Source organism: Elephas maximus, chromosome 20 (assembly GCF_024166365.1).
Source record: "Elephas maximus indicus isolate mEleMax1 chromosome 20, mEleMax1 primary haplotype, whole genome shotgun sequence".
Taxonomy (NCBI): Eukaryota; Metazoa; Chordata; class Mammalia; order Proboscidea; family Elephantidae; genus Elephas; species Elephas maximus.
The window spans coordinates 59,183,799-59,197,612 of NC_064838.1; the positions used below are offsets into that span (position 1 = coordinate 59,183,799).

At 41.3% G+C, this 13,814-nt stretch overlaps 1 protein-coding gene across 4 annotated transcripts in view; it reads left to right on the plus strand.

The window, feature by feature from the left end:
• The window catches only part of CACNA2D3 (calcium voltage-gated channel auxiliary subunit alpha2delta 3), a 1,053,043-nt gene that overhangs the window by 771,095 nt on the left and 268,134 nt on the right, over positions 1–13,814 (plus strand). For 3 of the 4 annotated variants that reach the window (XM_049863210.1, XM_049863213.1, XM_049863214.1), the window contains exon 14: positions 1,880–1,897. The exons of the other annotated variant lie outside the window; for it this stretch is intronic. In XM_049863210.1, the coding sequence (XP_049719167.1) occupies positions 1,880–1,897 (18 nt within the window). The remainder of the gene's footprint in view (positions 1–1,879; positions 1,898–13,814) is intronic. 4 annotated transcript variants of the gene reach the window in all.

Here is a 13,814-nt window from a genome sequence, read left to right on the forward strand (position 1 = left end):
ATCCACACGGCCTCCTGTGCATTGCGTACAGCGTAAGTTGTGATTGAGCATAAATGCAATGCTTTCCTAAGGAAACATACATTTATCATTCCATGAGGTTTGTGTCTCCAAGGTTTCTTTTCCGTGTGTGAAAAGATGTTTAACATTCAAGAAAACTTTTCTTTAAGTGACTCCTCATTTTAGGTTCAGTTTCTCACCTCTTGATACATTTTTGATGAGCTCTTGAGAGGCACTGAAGGAACTCAGTGAGCTTCCTTTTTGAATAGTCACAGGCACAGCTATGAGGAAAAAATCAGAAAAAGACATGGTTGTGTTCCCTTGGAAATTGAGTGTTGGAGGGGTTGGTTCTGCTCATCATGGAACAGACCATTCTGGAGACATCTCAGAGATTTGAGATACAGTGCTGATTGGCGGGATAGGGGCTTAGGACAGGTTCAGGAAAGCTCTGGTATTAGTTCCAATGAAGAGCGTTCTTCACAGGGTAGAAAGATTGGGAAAGACAGAACAGTCGAATGGGTTGTCTGTTTAGTTTTTATGCATTTTCTAATATTTCTGATGTTATAAACTCAAGAAACAGGGTATAAAGCCTGAAAGTCACAGTTCCCAAGTGTTTGTGACCTTTATTAGTGTGTGAGCTGAACTGAATTTCTGCATTTCTAAAGTCAGGCAACCCAGCTCTGCAGTTTATTATTTATGAGACATTGTATGATTACTTAACCTCTGAGATACATTTTTTTTTCTTCTGTGATGTGGAATAATAAGAGCACCTAGCCTTGGGTTGCTATGATTTAATGGGATAAAGCAAATAAAGGGCTTCTTAGCCCAATGCCTAATAACAAGTTCACATTTGGTAAATGATAGTCTCTAGGATGAGAAGTAAGTCAGGATAATGATTTAATTCCTCAGTTTGGTATTGAATGCATGGATAATGTTAATTCCACTCTATATTTGAAAAATGCTTTTCAAAACACTGCGTGGTGTAATGGCAATCACAAATACAGTGGCATTAAACTACATCCTAGTAGTCTCCCGTGGAAATATAGACAAATATGCCTTGTAAATGTTCATCTTTTTCCATGTACCTATAATTTCAGCTCCTTGCCTGTGCCATTGGGAAAGCTATTATGTCTTATTTTATGGATGGACTGGCTGCCTTACCATTGTTCTTAGAACATCAGTTTTACTTCAAATGCGCAGATCCTCACTCCTGTTTCCTTACCCACCAGTAAAGGGAGCAGTTAAAGGGCTACAAAACAAGAAAAACTGACTTTAACAACAAAACATCCTTCTCATAGTCTCACCTCTGTGTACAGCAGGGTTTCTCAACTTTGGCGGTATTGACATTTGGGCTGGATAATTCTTTGTTTTGGGGATTCTCCTCTGTGTTATAGGTTGTTTAAAAGCATCCCTGGCCTCTACCCACTAGCAGAAAATAGCACGTGCCCCTCTCCCCTGACCCCAGTGGTGACAACCCAAGATATTTCCAGACAGTTGCCCCCTGCCGCCCACCCAGTTGAGAAGTGCTGGAGAACAGAAAGAAGGAACTGGCTTGTGGAATCCTGCTATTTGGCCTGCCGTACGGAAGAACCTTGATCCAACTGCACAGGAGGTTACCACACTGCCTGGGGCATGGTGATTCCCAAACCAAGGGCTGGCAAACTAAGAGACTATCTGTTGATACCACAGATTCAGACAGCAGTTGGAATAATCAGTACCATAGGTTTATTTTGGGAAATGACTTGGCTTTAGTTTTCTCTGTTTTCCTCCCCATTTTGGTTTTTCAATTTTCTGGAGCAGCCTAATGAAGTTTTATAGTTAACGTTAACTTCTTATATAATGACTTCTTTCTTTCTTTCTTTTTTTATCCCTTATTTTTCAGCTCCCTCAGGCACAAAAGGTAAATTCTTTTCTGTCACATTCCAGTCATCCCAGAACTCACAAGTCATGCATGTCTCCATACTGTTGTACCTTCAGCACTCTTCATGACCAGTGAAATGGTTTTCCTCTTACAGCTTCAGAAACCTGAAGTTGGGCAGGAACAGAGAGGCCAACACCCCCAGACTCAACATCCCCATTTGAGCTAGTCCCACCAAAGAACTCTATCATGGCCACTGGTTTGGGGGCAATTCCATTCCCAACCATGTTGCTAAGATTTCAGAAATAATACATTAAGAGTAAGCCTGGCACATTCCTCCAGACATAGCACTCCAGGCCTTCCCTGGGATAATTGTCTAGGAGACAGATAACATGAATGACTAGTGAGATTCTGTGACCCAAGTTTAGATTCTGGCTCCTAAGCCAAATCTCTGAAAAACCTCCTTGGTTTTCATTAATTGCAAAATCAACAGCTCCTTTGCTTGTCTCATCACCCATACCACCTGGAAACCATTACAGAAGAATTCTTGCCGATGGCCAGACCCTTTCACTGGTCCTCATTGTCTGTCTGACATGATCTGATTCTACCATCTAGAATGTTCTCTGTCCAGAAAAAGTCCATGCAGTTGCAGTGACGGCTTTGCTGTGTCATCCCCGTGTCATGTCGTTGTATCCTAAGGACAGTTATGGCACGAAACATGTCACATCATGCCTGCTGCATTGTTCTTGTATGTTTCACAAACTTAAGCAAGACTCCTAGAAGACACAGCAATTTCTGGGAGCCAGATGTGAGTTGATTTTGTTTCAAGAGTGGAGGTAGGGCACCACCCCAAAATTGAAGCAGCACCTCTCATGCTCTGCAGTCTGGAACAGAGATGATTCAGTTCCTTATTGCTGAAAGAGCACAACTGCTGCACAAAAGACAGTCTGTTCAGACCATATGGGCAACCAGAGGCCCAGAAATCGTTACACAATTACTCAAAGATATTTGAGATATTTAAACAAGGCGAGACTGCTAGTGTGTGACTTGGCTTGTGGTAATGTTTGATTACACTCCAGTGCCATCACAAAAGGAGTGAACACTTCATTAAAAGTTAAAGTATTTGAGTAGAGCGACAGCTTCAAGGGTAAATATGTAATCAGAATTCCAGATTGTTTGAAAGGCTTGACATCTTTGATAGGACATGCTTTCTTAATTGCCAGCATTTGAAATTTCTTTGTGAAGAGTCTTCAGCAAGTATGGTGCCTAAAAATGGACCAACCTTAACTCACTGGCATTTATTTATCACGTTTCCATTGATTCATGTACAAAAGAGTTCCTGTCACAGATGATCCCTCTTCGATTTGAGGTGCTATCAGCCATGGAATTTCAAAACAACATTCAAAACAGACCAACGCAGACTATGATAATAATAATTGCTGCTGGGACATAGAATTCTTCAGTCACGTTTAGCTCATTGTACTCTTTCTTTCTGTCATAATGGACTGGCTCACATCACGTGCCCTGCAAGGCGAGTCCGCAATACTATCATCACATGAAGCCCAGAGTTGAGGAAGATGCGCCAATGGGTTTCCTAATTCTTTCCTTGTCTCCAAAAGATTTTAGACAACCCAAGGGACTTCTTCTGCCACTCCTATATAACAAGTAATCTTTCTGCTTTCTGTAAGCCACCATGGCTATACACTCCCCTCCCTCATTGTGACAACTTAAAGATATTTACCTTTCAAAATATTAAAAAAAAAAAAAAAAAAAAAAAAAACAGACCTGTTGCTGTTGAGTCAATTCCGACTCATGGTGACCCTATAGGACAGAGTAGAACTGCCCCATAGGGTTTCCAAGGAGCGGCTGGTGGATTCGAACTGCTGACCTCTTGGTTAGCAGCCTGAGCTCTTAACCACTGTGCCTAAGGCGGGGGCGGGGAGCCTGTATGCAATGTTTTCAGAGATCTTTGGGGGTGATTTCTGGGCAATTCAGCTCTTTGGAGAAAGACCTTGAATGTCAATGTTTAGTATCTAGGCTGGAGGGTGACAAGAGTTGAGGAGAGGGATGGTGAAGATTGAATGCATCCTCCCTCGGGGCTGCAAGTCTCCTCTGGTGACATACCAGTGTCCCTGCCCCTCCTCATGCTTCCTTGACACTTGCAGAGACTTTGGCTAGAAGAATGACAGTCTTACAAGCATCCATTACCCTCAAAAATATTATCTTGCCGCTTAACCAGCAAAAGAATGTGATGGGTTCCAAACTAGTTCGTTCCTTTGTGATGATGAGCAAGTTACTTAAGCTCTCTGAACCTGAGAGTCCTTATTTATTTAACAGGGATGATGATGCTAACTTCCCAGTTTTGCTGTGAGAGTTGTCTCTTACTCCTGCCTAGCACAGAGCCTGACATATGGTCATTGTTAACAACATTTAGAGCTCCTGTTACCTGTTGGATTGGCTTGGCTTGGCCCCTGATGCTCGAGAGCAGATTATGAGAGCAGTTATTTGATTTTATTTTTTTTTTATATATGATGTGCTGACTTCAGACCCCTTCATTTTACTTTTGGGTTCTGACTCAAGCCTAGAGAAAACTTTGGAGATGACAGAAAAGCCAAGAAGGTATTTGGTGCTCCTTTTATTTCATTCAAACCTCTATTAACTGACCACACCTTTATACATTGAGTCAGAAAGAAATGGATGTTGGGCTTTCAACGCCAGTAAACCAGAGGCTCTCAGACACGATCATTTTGAGCTATTTCTTTCCTACAGATTTCACCCATTTGTGGATGTGATTGTAATGAGCCCCTTCCAAACCCAAGACTTTGTAGTTCTGGAGGTAAAAGGGAGCCACCTGTAGTTCTGGAGGTAAAAGGGAGTCATCTCCAGCCACTACCTCTCAGCCTGTCTTTCACATGAGGTCATGAGCGCATACATTGGACCACATGGTGTCTGCATTAGTGCTGTGTTTTTGTTGGAATCTGTCTTTGTATCATCTGTAACTGTTTTCTCCATAAATATTTTAAATAGTTATGTCTCTGTAAGCATGCTTATTTTAATCTCTTGGCTGGTCTACAGCTGAAAATGTCCCGTTGAGTGTCCCTCTTAGCAACCATTAATGATGGTTGTCTGTAAATTATGATTTTCGTGATTCAAATATTTTGAGGGTCTTTCAAAACTTCTCCTGTAGCTCCTTATGATTATTTTCTAGAAGAATTGTTTGCAAGTTTTATTTTGTTTTGTTTTTCCGGTGATTCTTAGGCACATCAGGGATAATTCCTAAACTATACATTTCAACCCTTGATATAACATCAGGGTGGGACTAGCTGGTGACACACCTGATGAGTGTTAAGTGTTTTCACCAAATGTTGTAGACAGTATCCTGAAGCCTTAGTTAGAAACCATGTAGCAATACGGACCAAGATCTTCAAGTCATCGCAGAGCTGCACTTTTGGGTGAAAACTGAACTGATTTCGCCAGTGGTTTGAGTGTCCTTGAATTCAACAAGTTAAAGAGGTACGATGTGAGAAAGACTTGTCTTTTTTCCCCAACATGGTACTTCCTGACTTCTACAAAAATTATTGAGAGATCCCATTTTATAATAATAACATAGCAGAATTACCCAAGCCATTTGCAAATGTATGTTCAGTAGTTATACATGGTAAAAATAGTCCATTTTTCAAACTGTGTATTAATTCAGGTAGGTCCTGCCCATACAAATTAGATATCAATCATTTATTGCATAGTTAATTAAATCACTGTAGAGCGGGGGGCCTTGGATATTTGAAGTCAAAAGTAGTACTCTTTGGGGAATTCTAAATTTGGCTCTTTATGAGTGTTAACTTTTCCAGACACTGGCACTCTTTGCTTCATTTTGTGTTGTGTTCACCCAAATCTGGAATTTGCCAAAGACTTTCTTGAAGGCTTGGTAGGTGTTCTGTGTCTTGATTGGCACTATATTGGTTAATATCAGCCTGAGAATTCTCAGCAGCCATAACATAAGCATTTTCTTCAAAACCATAGTTAAAGAAAACCACATTTCTAATCCTGTTTGGAACAGCGATTGATGCATTCAAGGCTGTACAGTATGGCAAAATGATCCCTGTTAATAGCTCGACTGTGTGTTTTGTTTCCTGTTAGGAAGAGCTTAACTTGCCTTCTAGAACAAACACAGCAGGGTTCCAGGTCTGTTGTTCTACGCCTGCTGTGATACTCTGTGCAGCTTAACTTGTATGAGGACTCAGGAGGGCATAAATTAGTTTCTTAAATGGAGGTTGATTTGGGGGTTTTCTTTCAAGATGGAGTTGTTTTATTAATCCATCCCCCGTCCCCCCCAAGAGTAAATGGGATCCTAAATCCATTTGTATTTTGTTTCCTTGTTTATATTTAGGGGGTGGGGGGAATAAACCGAAGTATTCATTTATCTGAAGTTTTTTTCTTCTACTTTTACTCTCTGTTTTTTTGGGGGGGAGGGTTTTTTTGTTTCGTTCTTTGGGTACGAACTTGTGCAAGTAGCATCTGGCGTAGCTCTTATCTCAGTGGGATCAGCTTTCACCATTCAAGGGGCATCATTTGTCATTCCTCGCCTCATTGAACCTCTGCACGTTGAAAGGTTGAATTAACCGTCATTGAAAATAGAAAATTGAAAGTGTGCAAAGGCGCTGTTTCTGTGGAGCTGCAGGTCTAGCGAGTTTAGTGGCTCATTACAGCTATATAACCAGCTAAGTCAATGCAAATGAAGTGCGAAACTGCCGGGTGAGGACTCATTTGCTCTTACTTTTATTTGCTTTGTGTGTAAGCTACGGTTTCTTGCTTTCATAACCCTGTTCTTCTCCTTACCAGTGACCATTTTATAGGAGCATATACAGGCATCTTTGATATTCGTGCCCAAGCAGGAGATGTTTAGATTGACTGTACTCACGGCTGAAAGATGATAGGAGCACAACAGACAATAGTTTAAATTAGTGGATCCGTTTTGTGAACCAAGGCAGCGTAAACAGACACCAGAGCAAGCCCAGCTACTTCCGCTCTTCCAGTGGCCGGTGCGATGGACTCCTTGGAAATCTGAGAGATGGGGTATTGCTCAACCAAAGTGATGGTCATATAACCAAATATTTTGTTCTCTGCTGTAGTTCTGTGTGAGTGTGTCTGTGGCTGGCAGCTCAGGCGGGCTACTCTGCTGCCAAGGAAGGGGGTGAACTGTGCAAGTTTCATACACATAGGAGTTTGGGCTGACCCCTTTTCCATGGCCCTGTCCAACTCTGCATATAAGACCATAAATAAATGAATACAAAACCCTCACATTCAAAGTACACGCCTTCCTGATTACGAATGGGCAGCAGTGAGAAGCCCTAGCTGAAGCCCCGGGCTTGTTGCTAGGGGGCCATGGAGCTCTGTTTCAGTGCGGGGTGCTATTTGCATTTCTTAAATAAAAGAAACAATTTGTTAATTTAGAACAACCTTGTAACATGTGTCTGTGTTTGTATGGAATAAAAGACTCGGATTTTATCTCATTTTCATATCTATTTGAAATGTTATAGCATTTATACTGTATTTTTTTAATATTTTTATTTTATTAACTTTTATTGAGCTTCAAGTGAAAGTTTACAAATCAAGTCAGACTGTCACATATAAGTTTATATACACCTTACTCCGTACTCCCACTTGCTCTCTCCCTAATGAGTCAGCCCTTCCAGTCTCTCCTTCCCTGACAATTTTGCCAGCTTCCAACTCTCTCCATCCTCCCATCCCCCTTCCAGACAGGAGCTGCCAACACAGTCGCAAGTGTCCACCTGATATAATTAGCTCACTCTTCATCAGCATCTCTCTCCTACCCACTGTCCAGTCCCTTTCATGTCTGATGAGTTGTCTTCGGGGATGGTTCCTGTCCTGGGCCAACAGAAGGTTTGGGGACCATGACCGCTGGGATTCCTCTAGTCTCAGTCAGACCGTTAAGTATGGTCTTTTTATGAGAATTTGGGGTCTGCATCCCACTGATCTCCTGCTCCCTCAGGGGTTCTCTGTTGTGCTCCCTGTCAGGGCAGTCATCGATTGTGGCCGGGCACCAACTAGTTCTTCTGGTCTCAGGATAATGTAGGTCTCTGGTTCATGTGGCCCTTTCTGTCTCTTGGGCTCTTAGTTATCGTGTGACCTTGGTGTTCTTCATTCTCCTTTGATCCAGGTGGGTTGAGACCAATTGATGCATCTTAGATGGCCGCTTGTTAGCATTTAAGACCCCAGACACCACATTTCAAAGTGGGATGCAGAATGTTTTCATAATAGAATTATTTTGCCAATTGACTTAGAAGTCCCCTAAACCATGGTTCCCAAACCCCCGCCCTTGCTCCGCTGACCTTTGAAGCATTCAGTTTATCCCGGAAACTTCTTTGCTTTTGGTCCAGTCCAGTTGAGCTGACCTTCCACGTATTGAGTGTTGTCCTTCCCTTCACCTAAAGCAGTTCTTATCTACTAGTTAATCAGTAAAAAACCCTCTCCCACCCTCCCTCCCTCCCCTCATATACCCTATTTTTATAATCAGGAGAAAAGTAAGGCAAAAACAAGGATTAATTTATGAAAAAATAAGGTGGTTTAATTTTTCTTTTTTTTTTTTTTTAGTTAGGCATGAAAATTGGTTAAAAAAAAAAAGCCTGAAGAAAACATTGCCAGCACATATCGAGTATGAGGAAATATCACACTTGTATGTTTTACCCAATAATTCTCTTTTGGGGGATGTAGTCTAAGTTGGTCAGTTACTTGCAATTTTATTTATTTTAGTTATAATAAGGATAAGAAGAGCCAAAATACCCAGCAATAGGAAAGTGCTTGCAAAAGCTACTGCACCTCCAATGGGTGGAATATTAGCAAGCCATTACAGAACGATGGGTTAAAAGGAGATTTAATAATGTGAGAATGGAAGGTAAGTTTAAAATCAGAATATAACGTTGGGTGTACATTATGCTTCTATTGTGTACGTGTGTGTCTGTGTACACGTACAAACAGCTGAACATAGACATGTTTAACAGTGAACATTTGCTAGTGGTAGAAGGACAAGTATTTATTTTGTTTCTTCTTAATACATTTATGTAGTTTTCAAATCCTGTACAATGAGCCTCTGTTATTTTTATAAGTAAATGATTATATTTATAATAATAATGAACTAAATGCATTGTTAATAAATATATTAAATAGAATAGGCTAACAAGGGTTAACCTAACAATTGTTGGCTGAGTCCAACTTTCCCCAGAAACAATCAAATGGAAGAGTGGAAAACCCAAACTTGGTTGTGAAAGTATACATACAGTCGTGTTGATTCTTGGTACAGGCAGCTCTAATCAGAAGGATAACAATTTATAGATGACTCGCTGTCTTGCATAGGACAAGCCTAAAAAGTACCTTTATTTATCAGTAATTGTTAATTCTTACCAGAAGTAGAAATCACTATTTGATTTCTAGCCAAAGGCCCATTCAGTGGCAGATGCTTAGAGCAACATTGATCCCAGCCTGGGAAATCCAGGAAAACAGCAGGTGCTTGGTTAAACTCAAGAACTGCCCCCCAAGTGGCAGGTATTGTGAATTTTACTCAACCCCAGTGGAGGAACCAGTTGGAAGAAAGGGCCACCTTGGCTTGAAAGTGTGAAAAATGAAGCAGGATGCCCAATTTGGTATTTGGAGACTGTTCTTACAGAGCAGTCTAGGACTTTGTCATCTGTTCACTGTATCAGAATGGAGGTATTTCACTCTGATAGCAGAGGTGGGAGATCCCAGTGGTTCAGAGACGCAGAGCTGGCTGGAGGTAGAGTTGAGGCCCAGCCCACCAGCCCTCCCTGGTTACCTTGAGCTGTGCACCATCACCCCAAGCCTTGGTTCGCTCTTCATCATAAATGGGATGAAGACTCTTCTCCCTTCAGCACTGTCCCGAGAAGCGCATGCAGAATGCCCCCGGGCCCCCCACACTAAGTGCTCGCTGGAGGTAATGCTGCCTCTGGAAGGAGCAGTAATACTTCTAATGGTGCTAGTAGTGTTATATCTTGTTTAATATAGATCAATTTGAGAAAAATAAAGCAGAAATGGTTTTGGAATACTGAATCATTCTGATACTTAAAAAAAAAAGGGAAAGAACCAGGTATTTGTAAAGCCAAAAACCAAGAATTGATTTGAAAATCTCTACTATGTGAGTATTTTCCAGTCCCCAACTTAGTTTCTAGCGTCTTAGGAATTCAAAGTCTTAAATTTCAAAACTTCTCATTTATTTAAGATACGTGATTTTTTTTTTTTTTTAATACTATTCATTTGAATCAAGCACAACAACTATAAAATACGTCTCTCTTGGGGCCTGAAAACAATCCAGATTCTACTCATAACATTGCTAAAATGAAACGGCCTTTTCTTTTGAAAGTAAGGGGAACATCTGAATTAAAACAATGGCTTTTGAAAAAAACACGTTTTGATCTCAACTGTTCTTACATTCCCAAAGAAATATACACAGCCTTCTTTCCTATGGAAAGAAAGGCAGAGGACTGAGAAGAGCCCAGCGAACTGGGATATTATTGCATTGATATTAGCATGTTGAATATTAAGCCTGGGGACAGTCTTGAAGGAGACAACTCAGGACACCTGATGTTTTCATTTTCTCGCTTTTGGATGCAATACTGTAGGTCATTTCTGTTGACTCTAAAGGCAATCTTGAAGTCAAAGAATTGGATTGCCATTTTGTGGTGTCCTTCCCCGTATTTCTTGATCAATTTGAAACCCCGGTGTCCATTCCTTGACTCCCTAAATGTTTCTTGCAAAAGCAATTCACGAATCCAAATTTTATCATCAAGGCCTTGTAAGAGGGTATTGCTTCAAGGACAACTGCGTGGAATTCCTTCATGGAGTAAAGAATTAGGCAACCCGGAACGTGTGTACTTGACTCAGAATGCATCGTTTTTCTGATTGCGTTACTATGTTTCTGTGAGCTCAGAGGAGAGGGAAAGAGAGAGCACATGAGAGGGTAATGACGAACACGGTTGGTCCCAGCAGAGTGGCAAATCAAAGTCAGTGCACTTCAATGACAAAAACTTGAAAACCGAATCTATGTCAAAATATAAATCTTAAGTCAAATCAATGTGAAATCATCATCAGTGATTTTAATCTGACTTTTTAGGTCCTCACGGTAGGGGGTTTCCTGTACATCAGTTGTAATGGTTAAATACCATGAGTTACTCAAGAGAAAACACATGAGCTCTGCTCTCACAGGCACAGCCTTTGCTTCCTTCCTTTCTTTTTTTTGGTCACCATCTTTAAATACAAAACAATTTTAATTTTCATTGATGGAATTTGTCCACCTGTATTGTTTCTACACATTAAAATTGGAAAAGTGGCCATTTTAATGAAAAGAAAACAAACAAAAAAACCAAACCCATTGCTGTCAAGTCGATTCCAACTCATAGCAACCCGGTGTGACAGGCTAGAAGTACCCTGTAGGGTTTCGAAGGCTGCGTATCTTTACAGAAGTAGACTGCCACGTCTGTCTTCTGTGGAGCAGCTGGTGGGTTCTAACAACCAACCTCTGGTTAGCAGCCGAGTGCTTAACCACTGCACCACCAGGACTCCTTTTTAGTTTTTCTTACTGAATAGAGTCACATATTTGTTGGTCTGCTCATAGTTCAGTGGCCTGCTCCTTTTTCCAGTCGTGCCATTTACAGGTCCGACCCCCAATTAATGGATATATATTCATTACAAAGCCAGATGTAGCCCAGTTCCAGGAGAACTGGAATGATGGCTCCTTATGAGCTGCTGAACATCTTATGCCAAAGTATTCAACTGAAATGACCCTCTGGGGTAAACTGGAGCAGTTCATGCAATCCCACACAGCAAGGCTACCAAGCAGTTCAAAAACAGAAAGTTAGATGTTTATCCCTTCAAATTAACTAGAAGGATTTTGGAAAACCCAGCTTAGTTTCATGAGGTAGAAAAATGTCAGGCAGAGAACTAATGCCATGGTATGGATTTTCTTTTTCCAAAAATGACTCACAAAATTGAACCACTTGATGAATCATGAGTCCTGTGTGCTTGGATAGGACCCATCGGTATTTGTCCAGGCCTGGGACGCATTAGATGATTTGGAGGCTGGATGCCTCTTGAATGTCTGTCCTTTCTTGCCTGATCTCTTTTCTCCTCAACAATTTCCTTCCCAACCCCCTTTAATACCCGTAACCACAGTTAACCCCCAAACTGCTCTCTAAAGTACAAAAAACAATTGCCTTTGAGTTGATTCCGATGCATGGTGACACATACGCGTTAGAGTAGTAGATCATCAGGCCTCTTTTCTGAGGCATCTCTGGGTGACCCCAAACCTCCAAGCACCCTGGGACTCCAGCTGTTAAGGCCATAACGGTCTGTCATGGGATAGTTTATATCATTTGAATGGAGAGATAGATAAAGTTGAAAGTTGGTAGAGCAGTGGTGGATTTCTAAGAAACTTTTGACATTCCTCTAACCTGGAATGGTCCTTGGAGATCAAGAGCACCTATCTGCTGTGCCAGCACTGTGCTAGATGCTTTTATGTACAATTACACTTATTCCTCCCAGGAAACTCTGGGGCTGTTCCTATTTTAAGAATGATTTGTTCAGTTGCCTCTTTCAGTGCACTCTAAGCTGCTTAAGGCAAAACCTGACATTTGTCTCCGTGCTCTAAAAAAGCAGGAGGCTGAGGACAGGATGATAAGGGCAGGGACTCTAGTATCAGGCAGGCCAAGGCTCAGATCCCTTCTCTACTGCCTTCTGTGACCTGGAGCAAGGTACTTGGATGCTTTATCTTCAATTTCTGCACCTGTAAAATGAGCATAAACACGGCCAGGTCTATCTCAGTGTTAAATTCAATGATAAAAAGCCATATATTAGATGTAAAACATTTAAAGCAGTGTTTGGCAATAATTAAGCTGTGTTTGGCAGTGGAGAAGTGGAGGATGAATGGATGGGTGGATGGATGAATAGATAGAAAGAAGGATGGATAAAATGAAAATGACTCAGCAAGTTTGAGTAGCCTGCTCTGGGATGTTAATTCAGGTCCGTTTGCTTCTGGAGCTCGTATTTTTCTCCTTTCTGTGCTTCTCTGTGGGAGTCACAATGCTCGACTAATCTGGTTAAAAAAAGAAAGATATTTTGTTTCACATTGTGACATCAACTGGACACCATAAACCTTCTGCGCTATCAGCAGTAACATGTAAACCAAACCCAGTGCTGTCGAGTCGATTCCGACTCATAGCGACCCTATAGGACAGAGTAGAACTGCCCCATAGAGTTTCCAAGGAGCGCCTGGCGGATTGGAACTGCTGACCCTTTGGTTAGCAGCCGTAGCACTTAACCACTATGCCGCCAGGGTTAGCAGTAACGTGTAGGCACCAGCTTTTCACAGCTTGCTTACAGTCTAAGCCTAACCACACTGGCATGGGTGCAGGATACGAAGACACTGAGAAGCCATGAGCAAGTAACCCAAAAACCAAACAACCCCATGAGCAAGTAGTGGCTGCAAATATATAAGAGCACTAACCTTGAGTCTTGTCCCAATTTTAATACCAGTTCACTGTGATTTTCTTTACTGTCTGAACCTCATTTATAAATTAAATAAAAGGGCTGGTTGGAATAAATTCATTCCAGGACCATTTGCTGAACACTTCTTATATACTAGGCTCTATGTAAAAAAAAAAAAAAAATTTTTTTTTTTTTATGTTAAATGCTATCGATAAAAAGAGTCACTCCCAGCTTCTGCCCTGGAAGTTCACAGTATCCACAGTCTTCCCAGCGTCCCTTCCCGCCGCAGTGCTCGGTGACTTTGCGTTATTAACAATTTGCACAAATTTGGTCCTAGATGGTATCTTCGGTTATAGAGTAAATATGATGATCTTTGTAGTGAAGTTGGAGAACATCTGGTTGCCATTTCCACTTAGTTAGGGAAGATTTTATGGAGGAAGCAGCTTTC